Here is a 13898-nt window from a genome sequence, read left to right as displayed (position 1 = left end):
TTAGGATGGATGACTTAGGCATTGCAGTCGACAAAATATTGCGGCTTCTGAGGACATAAGAACACATCTGTGAGCGGCCTCTGTGGCACGAACACCTTGGTTGGTGGTCTGACCAGATCAGTGGCTTGTTAAATAAGCTTTTTTTTTTGTTTTTGTTTTGCGGCATTTGTATCTAATGTATTTCCTGCTTGCGATGGTTTAGATTAGATAAAATGACCTGAATCATCAAGCATTTTGCGACTTTTGACAAGCAGCCAGTCCGGGCCTGTTAAAAGCTTCAAGATGATTTCTCCTAACTAAATATATCACTTATGCTGAACAAAAGAACATGTTCTTAACAGCCGCTCACATGGACATGTCTGTTTTCTCAATCAGGTTGAGAGAATAAACATGTTTGTGGTAGAAAAAAAAGCCTTAATATCAGCACCTGGAAACACATCCTGACATTATGTAACCGTGTTTATGTAAAGTCAACAGTATGTTGTGACATGCACTATAAACCTGAGGGCATGATGCATGAATAATTCACACGAAACCCTTCATGAAAAGTAAACTGCAATAGGTTGTGACCCTTTTCCAGCCTGTTTGGAGAAATGGCCACTCGAAGTGCTGATCTGATGGATGTCAAGGCTGACTCATTGCAGCCTGTTTTTGACCAAGGGGTCTCAGAGGAGAACGGGGCCACTATATTAATCTGCCCTGAGTATGGCAATTGTTACCCTTTCCTTTCATGTGGTTTGGGGGTTGCTGTCGAGAGGGCTGCGTAGTTTTGGAGAACCTAAATAGGAGCTCATTCATAGCAGAGAAAAAGGAAGAAATGTAGCTGAATTGGAAAGAATCCATGATATTAAACAGTAGATGGGATTGTGAAGTGCTAGGAGTAATCATGCCAGGCAACAGGCCGCAGGAATGCAAATCACCCCTCAAGCCAAGAGTTAAGTTAGCAGGTGGCCTCTTCTATTCACTGAATGTCAACACTCCTTTTAGATGGAGCCCACATAACATCTGGGCAGGCCAGCCACTGCTTTTAATTAAGTGAAATACAGTCACTCAATGTTCTGCCATGTCAGAGAGAAAAAAAATGTTATAAAAGTAGGAGGGTAGGGGGAGAAAAAGTGCAACAGTACATATCCTGTGTTCAGCGAAGGTCAACACAGTTGTGTAAATAAATATTAATCCTTAACCTAATCCCTGGATTTCCAAGACTATTGAAAATACCCGCAAACCAGAGTACTTCTCTGGAAATAGCACGTACTTTCGCATTTCTTGGAAATTCTACTAATCCCGCATGAAGAGGAAATGCAACAACACTTGCTAAGTTTAGTTTATGGTCTCCACTGTGTTTCCAGGGGTGAATCTGAAGCTGTGAGCAGATGGCAACATCCAAAACATGAGTGTCGAGAATGCAAGCAAGCAGAGATGTGCCATACACAGCACATAAATCATGTGATGGATGCTATCTTTCCCCATAATCAGGAAGGGATTGCTTACAAAATGATATACCTCTCTCTGCTTGCAGCCCTGTGATAATCACCCTTTTGGGCTATCTTTGGAGGTCACAGTACTGCTTTATTGCTAGCACTGTACCACTAGCATTACCACTCCCCAAGAGCATGTCAACAGGCTCCATGGGTGGACCCCTAGTTTATATCATACTTGTCAAACATTTATAAATCTGAGACGGTAGTCCGGCAGAGGTGTGTAAAACATCTGCAGAAGTCCAAACAGAAATATAAAAAGACAACTTGAATAGAGGACTTGCAGCTGGACGAGGGGAGAAAAATCTGCAAGGTGAAATCCATTTGTGCATATAGTTTAGGGTGATAAATGGATGAAGAAAAAGCTGTGAGGTCAAGTAAAGACAAAAGATAAGACAAGCTTTTCAAGTGGTATATTTATTAAAATACACAGCATTTTACATTAAGATATACTTTCCCCAAACGTGAGCAAGAATTATTGTGGAGCAAGGACGTGTACAGCTATGACAATGTCCGCAGAGAAATGTGAAAACAGTGTTTATAAAAGACTTTCATTCCAGACTGACATAATCCCCTTCTGAGGACGCGCACTCTTACAAAAAAAAAAAGCTGGCATGGAAAAGGTGAAACGGTATCAGTGCTGAAAGACGGTGACAGCTTGAAAACAGCTTTAAGCAGTTTGGTTCAGATTAGAGAACACTCAATCTTCCTTTTTTTCCCAGTGATCCAATTTGATTTTCAAAATTTCCGACAGTCTGTTCAAGTTGTGATGTTAGCACTAATATCATCACCTTGAAGTCTCTCTTATTTATCAGATATACTTGTGATGCTGCATTTTGTGACATTATTCTGTATGTATCAGCCATTTACACTTATTGTTTCATTACGGAAACAAACTACATGAATAAAAACACATCATATACTGACATCTAAGTATAATTCTACATATCACAGTGAGCATTTATAACACAAGTGTATTGTGAAAACAAGCAGAAGGGGAAGCGACCTTATGTATCATGATGACTCCAGTGAATAACTCATACAAGTTATCATACAGACGTAACTAAGAGAGTATATGCCAACGGACGCAAAAGTTAAATGATAACTGGTGTAAAGTAAAATCAACATTTTGTTCTAATCATTTAAATATCACAATATTCAGTGCTATTTTTTTAAAAAAAGAAGAAAATAAATTAGGTAATAAAACTTTATATACATAATACTGTACATCAGATCACACCTGCAGCAGATGTCTTTTCCAGCGATTCCCGTACCAAATAGCATAAATTAAGTTACCCCCAGCCACTAATGGCAACCACAAGACCTAACTACCATATTTCTATATTTCTTGAGGATAACGTTTGAGCTGTCATCGAAGTAAAGTACTGATATTGCGTTGAGCTTGGTTGGGGCACAGCATGGCTTTGGCACATTGTCAGGAAACATTAAATGGACCTGTAAAGGAGAGCATAAAGTCGTTTTAAAAGAGCTGCAACAGTGGTGAGCTTCAAATGAAGTATAACTGCTAAGAACATTATGATAGGTTATAATAGATTTTATTGCCGTACATGCTGAAGAATACTTACCAGGGTTTGCACAATTGCATGATTTGTTGCATTCATGTGTGCGTTGAGTGGAAAAGAGCATTCACCATCGCAGTAAAAAGCAGCATAGCCCTCAGGTGCAATGATCCAATCCTTAACACAAAATTAGCTTCTTTTATTTATGACACATGGTGAGTTTTCCTGGTGTCACCTTATAATCTCAATAAAAATGTATTGTTCATTGTGTTATTGCTGTGCCTTACCTGCCAGCCTAAATCTCGAAAACTGACATAAAGTTCGTGCTTCTTGCAGGCTTGTTTCTGTTCACTTGTGTTGTAATCTGAAAAATAAAATAAAAGGTTATTAATCATAACAGAAAGTAAGAATGTTTATATCTTTTTTGTCAGCTTACTATAGGGAGGTTAGCACAACAGTGGCATAAAAGTCTTCTGAATAAAAACACATTCAGTTCAAATATGCAGTCGATAAATACAGACTTAGTGTATCAAAGGATCCTAAAGTCCTGTTAATCACTACTTTATTGTGATAAATTGTTTCCTACAAATGTTGTATTATTAAAAAAAACAAGAGATTCTTGATTTTGGAGCTACAGGTGTTTTCTTTCCCACATCAGTGTGTGATGGTCATAAATCTATACAACAGGCAAATGAGCCATGAGGGTTGTAGTATTCCATAAACCTTAACTTAGTCATTAATTATTCCTTGAAATAATTCATGATTAATGAGATATGCAGAACAGAGCATTACGGGGCTGTGCCACTTTGCACATATCTGTCAACCTCCCACTACTAGCAATCTCTCACACTTCACAGTAATTTCAGTTTAATACTGTTAACATGCAGATCAGACCTGAATGCTGAAAAAAAAAATCTCCTTTAATTCAAACAGAATTTATAAACATCTGCTTTCTAGCCTCCAGAAGCATTTCTGAAGAAAATCCTTCAAAGGAACAAACATTTTGCAGAAGAAAGCTAAAGATTAATATTAAAACCCTGCATAAAGCCAGGCTGCCACGTTAATTACACCCCACAATATGAAAGCAAGGACAAAAATCATACTGACTGACATAGTAAGAACCTTGCCAGCAATCAGGTTAAACATGTAAGGTTTATTCCAGAGCACCAAAGGAGAGAAATAAAGTCATAAAAGCAAAAGGTTTAATCCTCTAGCAGAACTGAGAAAGGTGCTCATGGCAATATGCCCACTATATGTACAATATACACATTTAAAGTCGAAACTGTGAACTGACTAAATATCATGAAAACAGACTTTATGTCTTTGACGTAATTAGTGGGAATCTCATCTGGGGACTATTAATCTCATTTGAAGTTATTTAGCTGGCCCGTTGTTGTGGATATATCTTGTTTCAGGATATTAAGCAGGTTAGTCTGGTGGATTTAGCAGGCTTTTGCTGTATCTAATTAAGAGATGGGATGTGTATAAGTAAATTATTAAAAATCTACCCTAACATCTGAACTACATCGTAAAAGTGCAGATACCTCCTGTTTTCGGTGCTCTTGATGATTCTTGTTGATTAGTAGATTTATTGCGATTGTGGTTCTTTTTCTTCCCACCAGCAGCTCTGACAGAGCGAAGCAACACCCCGCTGGCCTTGAAGAAAGCAACCAAGAACGGCTGTTTGGACTGGGGCCCATTCCTCCCAATGATTCCTGCAGATTTTATGTTGATACTCCGTCCTTTGAAAAACAGAAGGTAAATAAAACTTTCAAAATAAAACTATAGAAAATTTAACATTTTATTATTTTATGACTTCTTTCAGAGTGATTCTGAAATTCAGCACATTTACAAATACTAGCTTGAGCCAGATCAAGCCAATGATATATTTTGTGGAATTTTGGCCATTTATTTTTTGTAAATAATGAAAATAATTGACAGACATAAAAGTCACATTTGTCCTGAAGTCAATGAAAATATTAGATTTTTATCAAATGCAGACATTGAGGATTGTCTCAAAAGATGAACTTCCTGACCTTTTCTTGATTACAACAGTCTTGATAAATCTGGGAAACAAATGTCAAATTGTTATAAAACTTCACTTGCCATCTACAGTCTCCACGCAGAGCTGCAGCCCCAAGTTCTGCTGTGGGTTCATCACCCAGTGGTTACTGGTGGCCGTGATGTCGAACACTAGCCAGCCCCCATCAGACGCTTGGACCTTTTTGGAGTCGAGCAAGAATGTCTCTGCATCTCTGAAGGTAAGAAAAAAATATCCGCATTAAACAATCTGCATTTAAAATTGTGCACGCCAGTACATACAGTTTCCAAGATTATTACTCCTGTGTTACAGAGCGTGTTACATTTGCTCAAACAGATGGTGAAATGAATGTGGTCACTTTACTGCTGCATTGTAAACAAATTACAAAACCTCAGTGCTACAGTGTGTTAAGCTTTAGACCAAATAAAAACTGTCTGTGCACTTTAATGTTGCATAGCTTTAATGGGAGACCGAAAACCATATGCTTCTTTGAGGGCATTTAGACTGAATCCAAGAGGCCTTAACCAGTTAGACTGGAACAGATAAACGAGGTATCACTGAGTGATCACAAATGGATGCTTCAGCTCAAACTCTGTAGCAGAAGCCAAAATCTGAGTGGCTTTTATTAGTTTCTTCATCTCTTTTTATCCTTTAGAAACCAAACATTCTTCTCTCTGATTTGGTGAATACAAGTCTTTTTTTTTTTATTCCAACTTTGTAGTAAGATAAAAGAAAGCGGCATTGCTATTGTTGAAGTAGCTGTGACTGTGTAATAAACAGAGTTGTGTGGGAAAACGTGTGCCAAGACTTCAGCTATTTGATTGGCAAAACATTTCAGGAGTTATGAATCATGTATATCAGCCCTTGTGTGTATTTTTAACATGAGCCTGACATAAGGCATCAATCAACCCTGAGTTGAAAAAGCCCCACTTCGCAATTTGCATTGGATTCCTTTCAAGTGGCAGATCGGATAAGGCAGCGCCTGTTCATTTTTTGTGGTTACATGGTGCTGGTCGGAGAGAACCAAGATTTTCCATGTGGCCCCAATAGTTCAGGAATTATTCAAGTGTTTATTACAGGTGTAATAAAACTCCACATGAGGTTAATCCTTATGAGTGACATACTGCTGAACTTCCTCTTTGAAAAGGATTAGGCTTATATCCTGTGATAATTTAGTTTGTGTAGGTAAGTATTCACTATTACCATAGCCATATCCAAGAGGAAATTTTTTTTATCCCACCCTGCCTCTATGATTACTGGATGTACTGTTCCACAGAGAGTGAGTTAACGCGAGTGGATAGACGTAACTCCTCTTTTTAGACAAGTCTGTCTCCTGCAAATTATGTTCATATGCCACGATCCTCCATTAGCAATTTATGTCCAGTAGCAAAGTTCAGTACTAGTGCAAGACACAGTGTGACATTGATATACTAGAGTGAAAGGAGGTCAGATTGGTGCGTAGTTGTCTGACCTTTAGAGTCAGACTCTACGCGAAGGGTTTTTGCCCACGAATACTGTAGAGATACTGTAGGAAGCAATTATGTTTTTAAGAGGGCCTCGTTTTGTTAGTATCTTGTTCCGCTCATGTGCACAAGGTCAATGTTTTCCCCAGTCCACAGTTAGTGGCAGTAAAGCACCAAAAAATGTTGCAATATGCCAGGGCAGTGAAGAAGAAAACTGCTAGCAAGCAAAACATGGCTCTGGAAATGTTTTAAAAGAAAGGAAATGCATCGAGCACTTTTATTAGACCTCAACGATACACACAGTGTGTTCTGGTGAGATAGACTGCTTGTAAAAATAACTTTGGGGACCTTTAACACCAGAATCTTGAGTTCAATCTCAAACTCACATTAGTAGTGAATGATAGTTTACTTATTTAACTTTGACTGCAATGTTAACTTAAGCCTAACAAAGTGATTTTTTTAAAGTATTGACAAGAAGTTAAGGGATGGAGGGCAACAAAAGTCCCTGGCTGGACTTTAGCATGCTGCTATTACTATACATGATCACTATCTTAAACGTCCAAGCAAAGTGGTTTTAATTTGCTACTTAACCACTCTTTAATTGATCCACACGTGGATTATGTAGAAATAACACACACATGCATATGGCTTTACAAACTAATAGTACTTGTACAGTATAATATGAATTAATTCTGGCTTTTTAAGTTTATTAAAAGTGAAGCACACAAATCACATTCCAGTATTGTTTTCTGACATTGTTCTTCTTTGTGAACACAAACTAAAAACACACTCTTCCCCATGAAAACGTGTGTGAAAACTTAAACTGAGCAGTCTTCCCCTTTAAGATGGCAGAGTCCATTGACTTGGACCTTTTCAAAGCCCAGGAGGGCCATATCTCCTCTTCAATCACCCACACACATTTTTGGCAAGCAAATGTGGGCCCACTTTTAAGTACACCCTTGTGTATTCAGCTATGTCATGGTTTAAACTTCCGGAATATTGTTAAGACAGGCAGGTGGTGGGCATAACAGTGACCACGGGAGCACCCGAGGGAGCCCCCTCCCCCCCAAACATAGGCCCTCATGGTTTCATCTGGGACACGGCCAGCTTGGCAGGCAACACAAGACGAGTGATAACTGATGGACCTTCCAAGCTTCGTAAGTGGCCAACTTGCTAATGGAGTTCTCTTTATCCGAGAACTATATTTGTAAGGCAGACATGGTGCGAATGAAGGAGAACAGAGTTGGAGATAGAAGGGCATTCTACGCAAGTGGAAAGTTTCAACCACGCAAGACAATAGCTGTTGGATTATTTGCCTTTTTCATTGTAAAATAAGATGAACTGGATGGAAGACATTATTTGTTTTTACCAGTGAACTAACAACTATCTCTGTTTCCTTTACTTCAATTTGCAATTGCAAACAAGATATTGTTTGCTGTCTGCTTTGAGTTTCACATCATGACAAATAACTGAGGCAGGTTTGATGCAGGTCCTCAGCCTATATTGTTTTTTGTTTTCACTTTGGATTTCTCTTTCAAATCTCAAACATCAGTATCTGTTGATCCTCAGTGAAACAATACATCTTTATAGCAATATCACTCAGACTTGTGTATTGTAAGTACTCGTAGTTTGACTTAAGTAGAATTAGAAAGTATTTGCACCACAATGTAGTTAAGTATCAAATGTGAAAGTACTCATAGAGCGACTGAAGGGCCCTACTGGACTAAAATTAGTGATTAAAAAGCAACATTTTAATGTATTAACTGGTTGAGCTTATTTTTTTCCTTCATTTGGAATCACATTTTAACAGGATTTCAGATAGTGATCTATCTTTTCAATTTTTATAGAACAAACAAACAGGTTAAGAAGAGAGAAATTGCAAAGACTTAAATGTTTAAGGGCAATATACATTTTTCTAAAATTTAGTTTTCTGTAGTCTCACAGAGAAAGTGAGTCTTTCCATTCCAAAGATTTCATTAATAATACCAGTCCTCTTCTTTGAGATTGCTTTTCTAGCAGCTGCACTGAATATAACCAGTGTTTTGTTTTAATATTTGTAGATGTTGATTGTACAAACCTAAAGAGTAGTCCATCCCAACTGAAATCAATTGTCCCAAATATCCTCCGAAAGTATTTACATTTGGACAGACCCAGAACAAGTGATAATGGTTTGCTTCCTAGGAGTCACATTTTCTCTAACAGTTTGAGGATTCTGAGTGTTGAGACTGCTGAACGGGTGTAATAAAATATCTGCTAAGGCTCTTCCAGCCAAACGCTCTCCAAGAGGTTGCACTTGATGTCTTCCATTGAAATTCGCAATAGTTTGTCCAGACTTCCTCCAGAATGCAACTGCTGGATTCCCTTTCCCTTTTTGTTCAGTGTAGGCGCTAACTAGTTTTAACTCCTTGAAGTCCCTTAAAAAGTCCTACGATTATTCTAAGCCCTGAGTTCACCCTGTAGGCACTAATACATTTTTTTAACGTGACGTACCTGAAGAAATCTTAAAAAGTCGCCATTGTTCAAGCCATGTAGTCTCATCAGTGCCTCACAGCTGGTCGCTGACCTTTGGTTAGAAAAGGTCCAGTATGAAGGGAGACCTTGATTAGCTCATCTCTTCTAATTGATTCGGGTTAAAGTCAGTGTCATGTGAGTGCCATCTCAGAATCTATTTTTCTTCTTGCAAGCCACTTTTATTAACAATGCTTTGTCATGTTTTCTGACTCAAATTGGTCCATCTATTACTTGTTTCCATTAAGTTTCTAATCAATCTTTGAACCCCTGTCTTTGGCTGAATTAGCATTTCCTCAATTTCTTTTGGTTGAGCTAATTTTAAGTTCTTTGTTGTTAATAATTAATCTATCACAATGCAATTTTTGTAAGCTGGTCATTGTATGTAAAATCTTCATTTGAAAAGTAACTAATGGCTATATCTGTCAGTTAAATGTAATGTGGTAAAAAAACACAAAATTGTGAAATTGTTTGGATTATAGGTGTAAAGCAGCAGAAAATAGAGATACTCAAGTAAAGTACCTCACAACTATGCTTGGGTACAGTACTTGAGTAAATGTTCTTAGTTACAGTCCACCACTGCTCTAACGTTTAGTTTTGGTTGATTCTGTACTTACTTGTTTTGATATTCCTTGATGACTTGATAGATGGAAACCTTCAGAGTGATATTGTCGTAGCGGGAATGACTGCGGTCCTTATAGATCCGAAACTCTGCAGCAGTCACGGCCTCTCCATCTGGGATCTGAGTCAGATCAAAACGGAACTCCTTGTAGTGTCTTCGTTGGTGAGAAAAATCTTTATCTTTCTCCACTGGGAAAGAAAATATTTTATGATGAATTTCATTCTTACTGGCAGGAAACCTGATCAAAAAATATGACTTCAACTCCTGAACTGCTGTGTATGTTGCTCACAAGAGAAAATATGCCAGCATTAACACACAGAAAAAGAGTAATTTATCACATCTTCTTTTACATTCCAGGTCCAATCCAAACATTTTGACTACCAACAAAAGCACTTTCCAGTTCATTAAATCAGTCAACTGAATACAGGTAGCAGTTCCCAGACAGGCCCTCTACTGTGTGCCTAACTGCATTCTCTGGCCATGATGAATGGGCTGTCAGTTAAGAAAAACAGGCTGATTTCAATTAAAGACACTTTCGTCTGCTCCTCAAGTGAGAGAAAAGACCAGACAGGATTCTTCAACGTCATGTCAGCGTCTACTCTGACCTAATTTCTGACCTTATACTGACCTCCTGTAGGTTTCATACAATGCAGTAAGAGCATTTAATAACCCTTAACCTTTGAAACTAAATATTTCTACTATAATGAGCAACACATTTTAGGCCTGTCATTTTTGAAAATGTTATGACGTATGATTATTTTATATATTTCCTCCATGTAGAAAATAAAAAGACATATACAGCGTAATTTTTCAGGCGTTGTATCCCTTTTTCTAGATAAAAAAAATTCACCTCAGTAACTCTAATACCCCATCAAAACTCCTCAGTGTGTCAACATGATGAACATGCTGACAAAAGATAGTTGGACAATACTATAGTGACTGTCCCACACTCCTGTCTGGTGGCAGAAACAAGGCATGTGGCTGAGGTCAGTCACATCCGCAGTGATATCATGCAGTGCATTTCCCTGATATTTTATCGAGAGAGAACGCCTGCAGTTACTTAGCACAAAGAGTTTAAAGGTCAGGTCTGACTTTTACCCACTGAGCGTGTTCCATTAAATTAGCCACGGGCAGTAATCTGAAGCAGAAGTGCCACTGAGGCCGTGGAGCTAACTAACTAACATTCAAACAGCTAAAGATTCAATAATAATGACTTCACTCCATGGTAAGGGTGAGCCGGGAGCCGCATGTTCTACTAGGACCATATTTTGTTAAACAGATTAATAAATGACTGGTGTGTTTCATCATTACATTCTCCTTAATACAATCTCATGTGTGTATGTGCGTGTGTGTGTGTATTTTTGAATAGCTGACTTCTTATTTATATATTGAACATTCAAATGGTTACAGTAAGCGCACAAAATGCTACATAGACGTTTCTAAAACAGTTGAGGTCAGTAGCTATATTTGAGTGTACTGTAATAAAGACAGAGCCCCATTGAACACTTCACTGACAGTCCCCAGAACGAGAGCAGAGCTTTCAAGGCTGACAGTGTACATGCCCTGCTATAGTGGTAAGTGGAAACAGATGGGCTCAGGCCAAGGTGAGGGATTATACTTCCAGGCAACTTTACACAAATTCACTTTGAAATGTTTTGCACGATATTTAATAAAAGAACGTCCTTAACACTACAGCATTATGTAAAGTTTATTTATGGTCATTTGTTATTAGAATCCATTCAGGATTCTGCAACGCTGCATCATTTTTTCATTTGGCGTAAATTTCCATGTGACGTGCTTAATATTTTCTCATTAAAGAATGATAAATGCAGCACAAATATGAAGACTAGAGCTACTGCTTTCAAGTAGTGACAGAACCTCAATATACACAGGCATCAGTCAATATCACTCCCCCTTTAACAACAGGAAATCATTTAGACCAATTTTCTCAAGGTCAGACAGTCATCTGATAAGTTGCTCTGAACTGCTGGGTTAAGGGTCACGGCTACTGAACAAACACAATCATTATACAGATCAGCTGCTTTTTAATCGAAAGCAGCACAAATTGATAGGGTCAAAACTTTGGGCCTAATTCTGTTAAATAAGAAATATTTCACACAAGGCTGAAGCAACTGAACACCTCAGAGGTCAGATGATGACTGACGTCTGAAAATGTTCATATTCACATTCAGATGTAGAAATAATAATTTTTAAAAAAAGCCTGTGAATGATACTGAGTTAATTTTTTTAGGACATCATAACCCTCAGATTAACTGAACAAAACGTGTTAAATATTTGGACAGAGCTAAATTCACGTGTTGATGATACCACAACACAGAGGCAGAGAAATGCAGTATATTAAGGAATTTAAAATAGGTCAAATTTTTCTCTTGCAATATATCAATTTCATGCTGCAGTATTTTTCTGTTTCTTGTCTGAGGTGGATAATTTTGAAAATGAGGCTTTTCATCAAGAACACATAGTCAAAATACGAATCATAGCATCATCATTATCATCATTAATTTCTTTAATAACATATAATATAATTAATTTGTTTTCTTCCTTGAAGTGGGTGGAATGAAAATGAAGAGTAACATTTAAAGACTAAAGTGTTGCACCTCTATATAATATTGAAAACAGACATCGCCTGCACTCAAATTTATATTAATTGCTTAATGTTAATTTAATGAAACCTGCCAGAGAATTTAGCCCGCTTTAATACCACTTACCTAAATTGACAAAACTCATAACCATGTCCGCATCATTGAGGAAGTTGGTGTCGTGCGCTGAGGTGAGTGCGGGGCTGTGGCCTAACAGAGGTGCCGCGCGGTAAGGCTGCGCCACACGGGAGTACCCGGCATGCTGGGGGCTGTAGTAACCTTTCCTGGAGTGCCCTTGAGCCTTGGCACTGAAGCTCTTCCCCGCGCCCTGCTGCACCCCCTCCTCCTCGTCCACGGCCATGGCGTTGTACAGGTCGAGCATGAAAAGCGGCGCGGAGGACGCCTGTTTCCCGGGAGAGAAGGGCCTCGGACGGTGAGGCAAACCCAGGATGGAGAGGATCTCTCTCTGGATCTCCCTGCGTTCGTGATTGCGCAACCTCCTGTAAATAAAACTGGAGTGCACATGGTTGTCACTTAACCCGCAATGAGCGCAGGACAGAAAACTCAAGCAGCTCCACGCGAGTCCAAGCACAGCACGGTTCAAAGGTGTAAGCGCTGTCATCTTGACAAGTAGTTCACTCTGGGGTGTGAAGTTGAACTACATCGCACTCAATTTGTGAGACAAATAAAATAATGTATATCTCTGCCAATACGGAATCATAGACTTTCCATATTAGACAGAGGCACCACAACTTTCACGGTGGTAACTGAGGAGGCTTTTCTCTCTTTTTTTGTTTTTTTGTTTTTACCAGTCAGCCTTTCTTACAAATGAGGTATCAGCTTGCAGAAAAGTCGCCGCTCCTCTCTTGTGCGCGAGGTTCCTCCAGCAGTATTTACTCCTCCAGGGTCCATCCAAAGCCTGTGCGCACACCAAGTATTTATGGAGATATGACCCCGTCCCTCACCTTACTCATCTGTGATGCAGAAACACGTAGGTACGCCCATAACGTCGAGGGATAACCCGGAGTTTCCAGTAGATGAAATGTATTCAACTGTGTCAAAAATGAACAGAGAGGAGCTCTCGACTCATGCCCCGGCTCACATTTTTCTTTTTTCTTTTTTCCCTCTTCCCCCCCTTGAGAGTGTATTAGGGCTAGCTGCCCTCTGAGTCCATCCCACACTCAACTTTTGTTTTTGCATCCACCTCTAGCGGCCGCAATAAAACTTCAGCCCGGTCCCATGATGAATGTGGCGGCTCGGGAGTGTAAAAGGAGACACTTGAAATTCGAGAGCCCGTCTTAACGAGTGAAAGAATAATGACAGAGCCTTTTAATCACCTCAACTTATTGAAGTCCGCGTGTTTATAGGAGAGGGCTCCAGATGCATTCAGCAGCACCAACAACAAGGATCCTGTTTTTAATACTGCAAAGGGCTTAAACATGATCCACTGCTGTAAAAAAAAAAATTTTTTTATTAAACACACCAACAAACAAGTGAGCTTGTAATGTGTGTGCACCTAAAAGGACACTACGGTACATAATTCCCATGTAGGAATAGATCAAGGAAGAAAAATAAGACAAAGACTGATAATAATTCAGTGTTAGAAACTAGAGACCCACTGCAGGTCTCCACAGTCTACAATGTTTTCCATCTTCATAATTATCAA

The 13898-nt window shown here is 38.9% G+C and overlaps 1 protein-coding gene across 1 annotated transcript; it reads right to left on the bottom strand.

The window, feature by feature from the left end:
* Positions 1-1897: 1897 nt before the first annotated feature.
* On the bottom strand, positions 1898-13601 carry bmp5 (bone morphogenetic protein 5). The gene is made up of 7 exons (XM_010756380.3): positions 12362-13601; positions 9628-9820; positions 5105-5253; positions 4543-4740; positions 3286-3362; positions 3065-3175; positions 1898-2933 (listed from the first exon to the last, which is right to left on the bottom strand). Exons 1-7 carry the CDS (start codon positions 12852-12854, stop codon positions 2784-2786), a joined length of 1371 nt encoding a protein of 456 aa, XP_010754682.1. The 5' UTR covers positions 12855-13601; the 3' UTR covers positions 1898-2783.
* Between the last annotated feature and the right edge of the window lie 297 nt (positions 13602-13898).

The sequence above is a fragment of the Larimichthys crocea genome, chromosome III (genome assembly GCF_000972845.2).
Source record: "Larimichthys crocea isolate SSNF chromosome III, L_crocea_2.0, whole genome shotgun sequence".
In the NCBI taxonomy this organism is placed as follows: Eukaryota; Metazoa; Chordata; class Actinopteri; family Sciaenidae; genus Larimichthys; species Larimichthys crocea.
Note: the sequence above shows the minus strand (reverse complement) of the source record. Positions and strands in the feature narration are given on the sequence as shown.

Coding starts and splice junctions, on each gene's coding strand:
- bmp5 (XM_010756380.3), bottom strand. CDS start 12,854: ATGACAGCGCTTACACCTTTGAACCGTGCTGTGCTTGGACTCGCGTGG. Junction 4,741..5,104: donor CTGCGTGGAGACTGTAGATG/GCAAGTGAAGTT, acceptor TGTTTTTCAAAG/GACGGAGTATCAACATAAAA. Junction 2,934..3,064: donor ATGCAATTGTGCAAACCCTG/GTAAGTATTCTT, acceptor TCTCCTTTACAG/GTCCATTTAATGTTTCCTGA.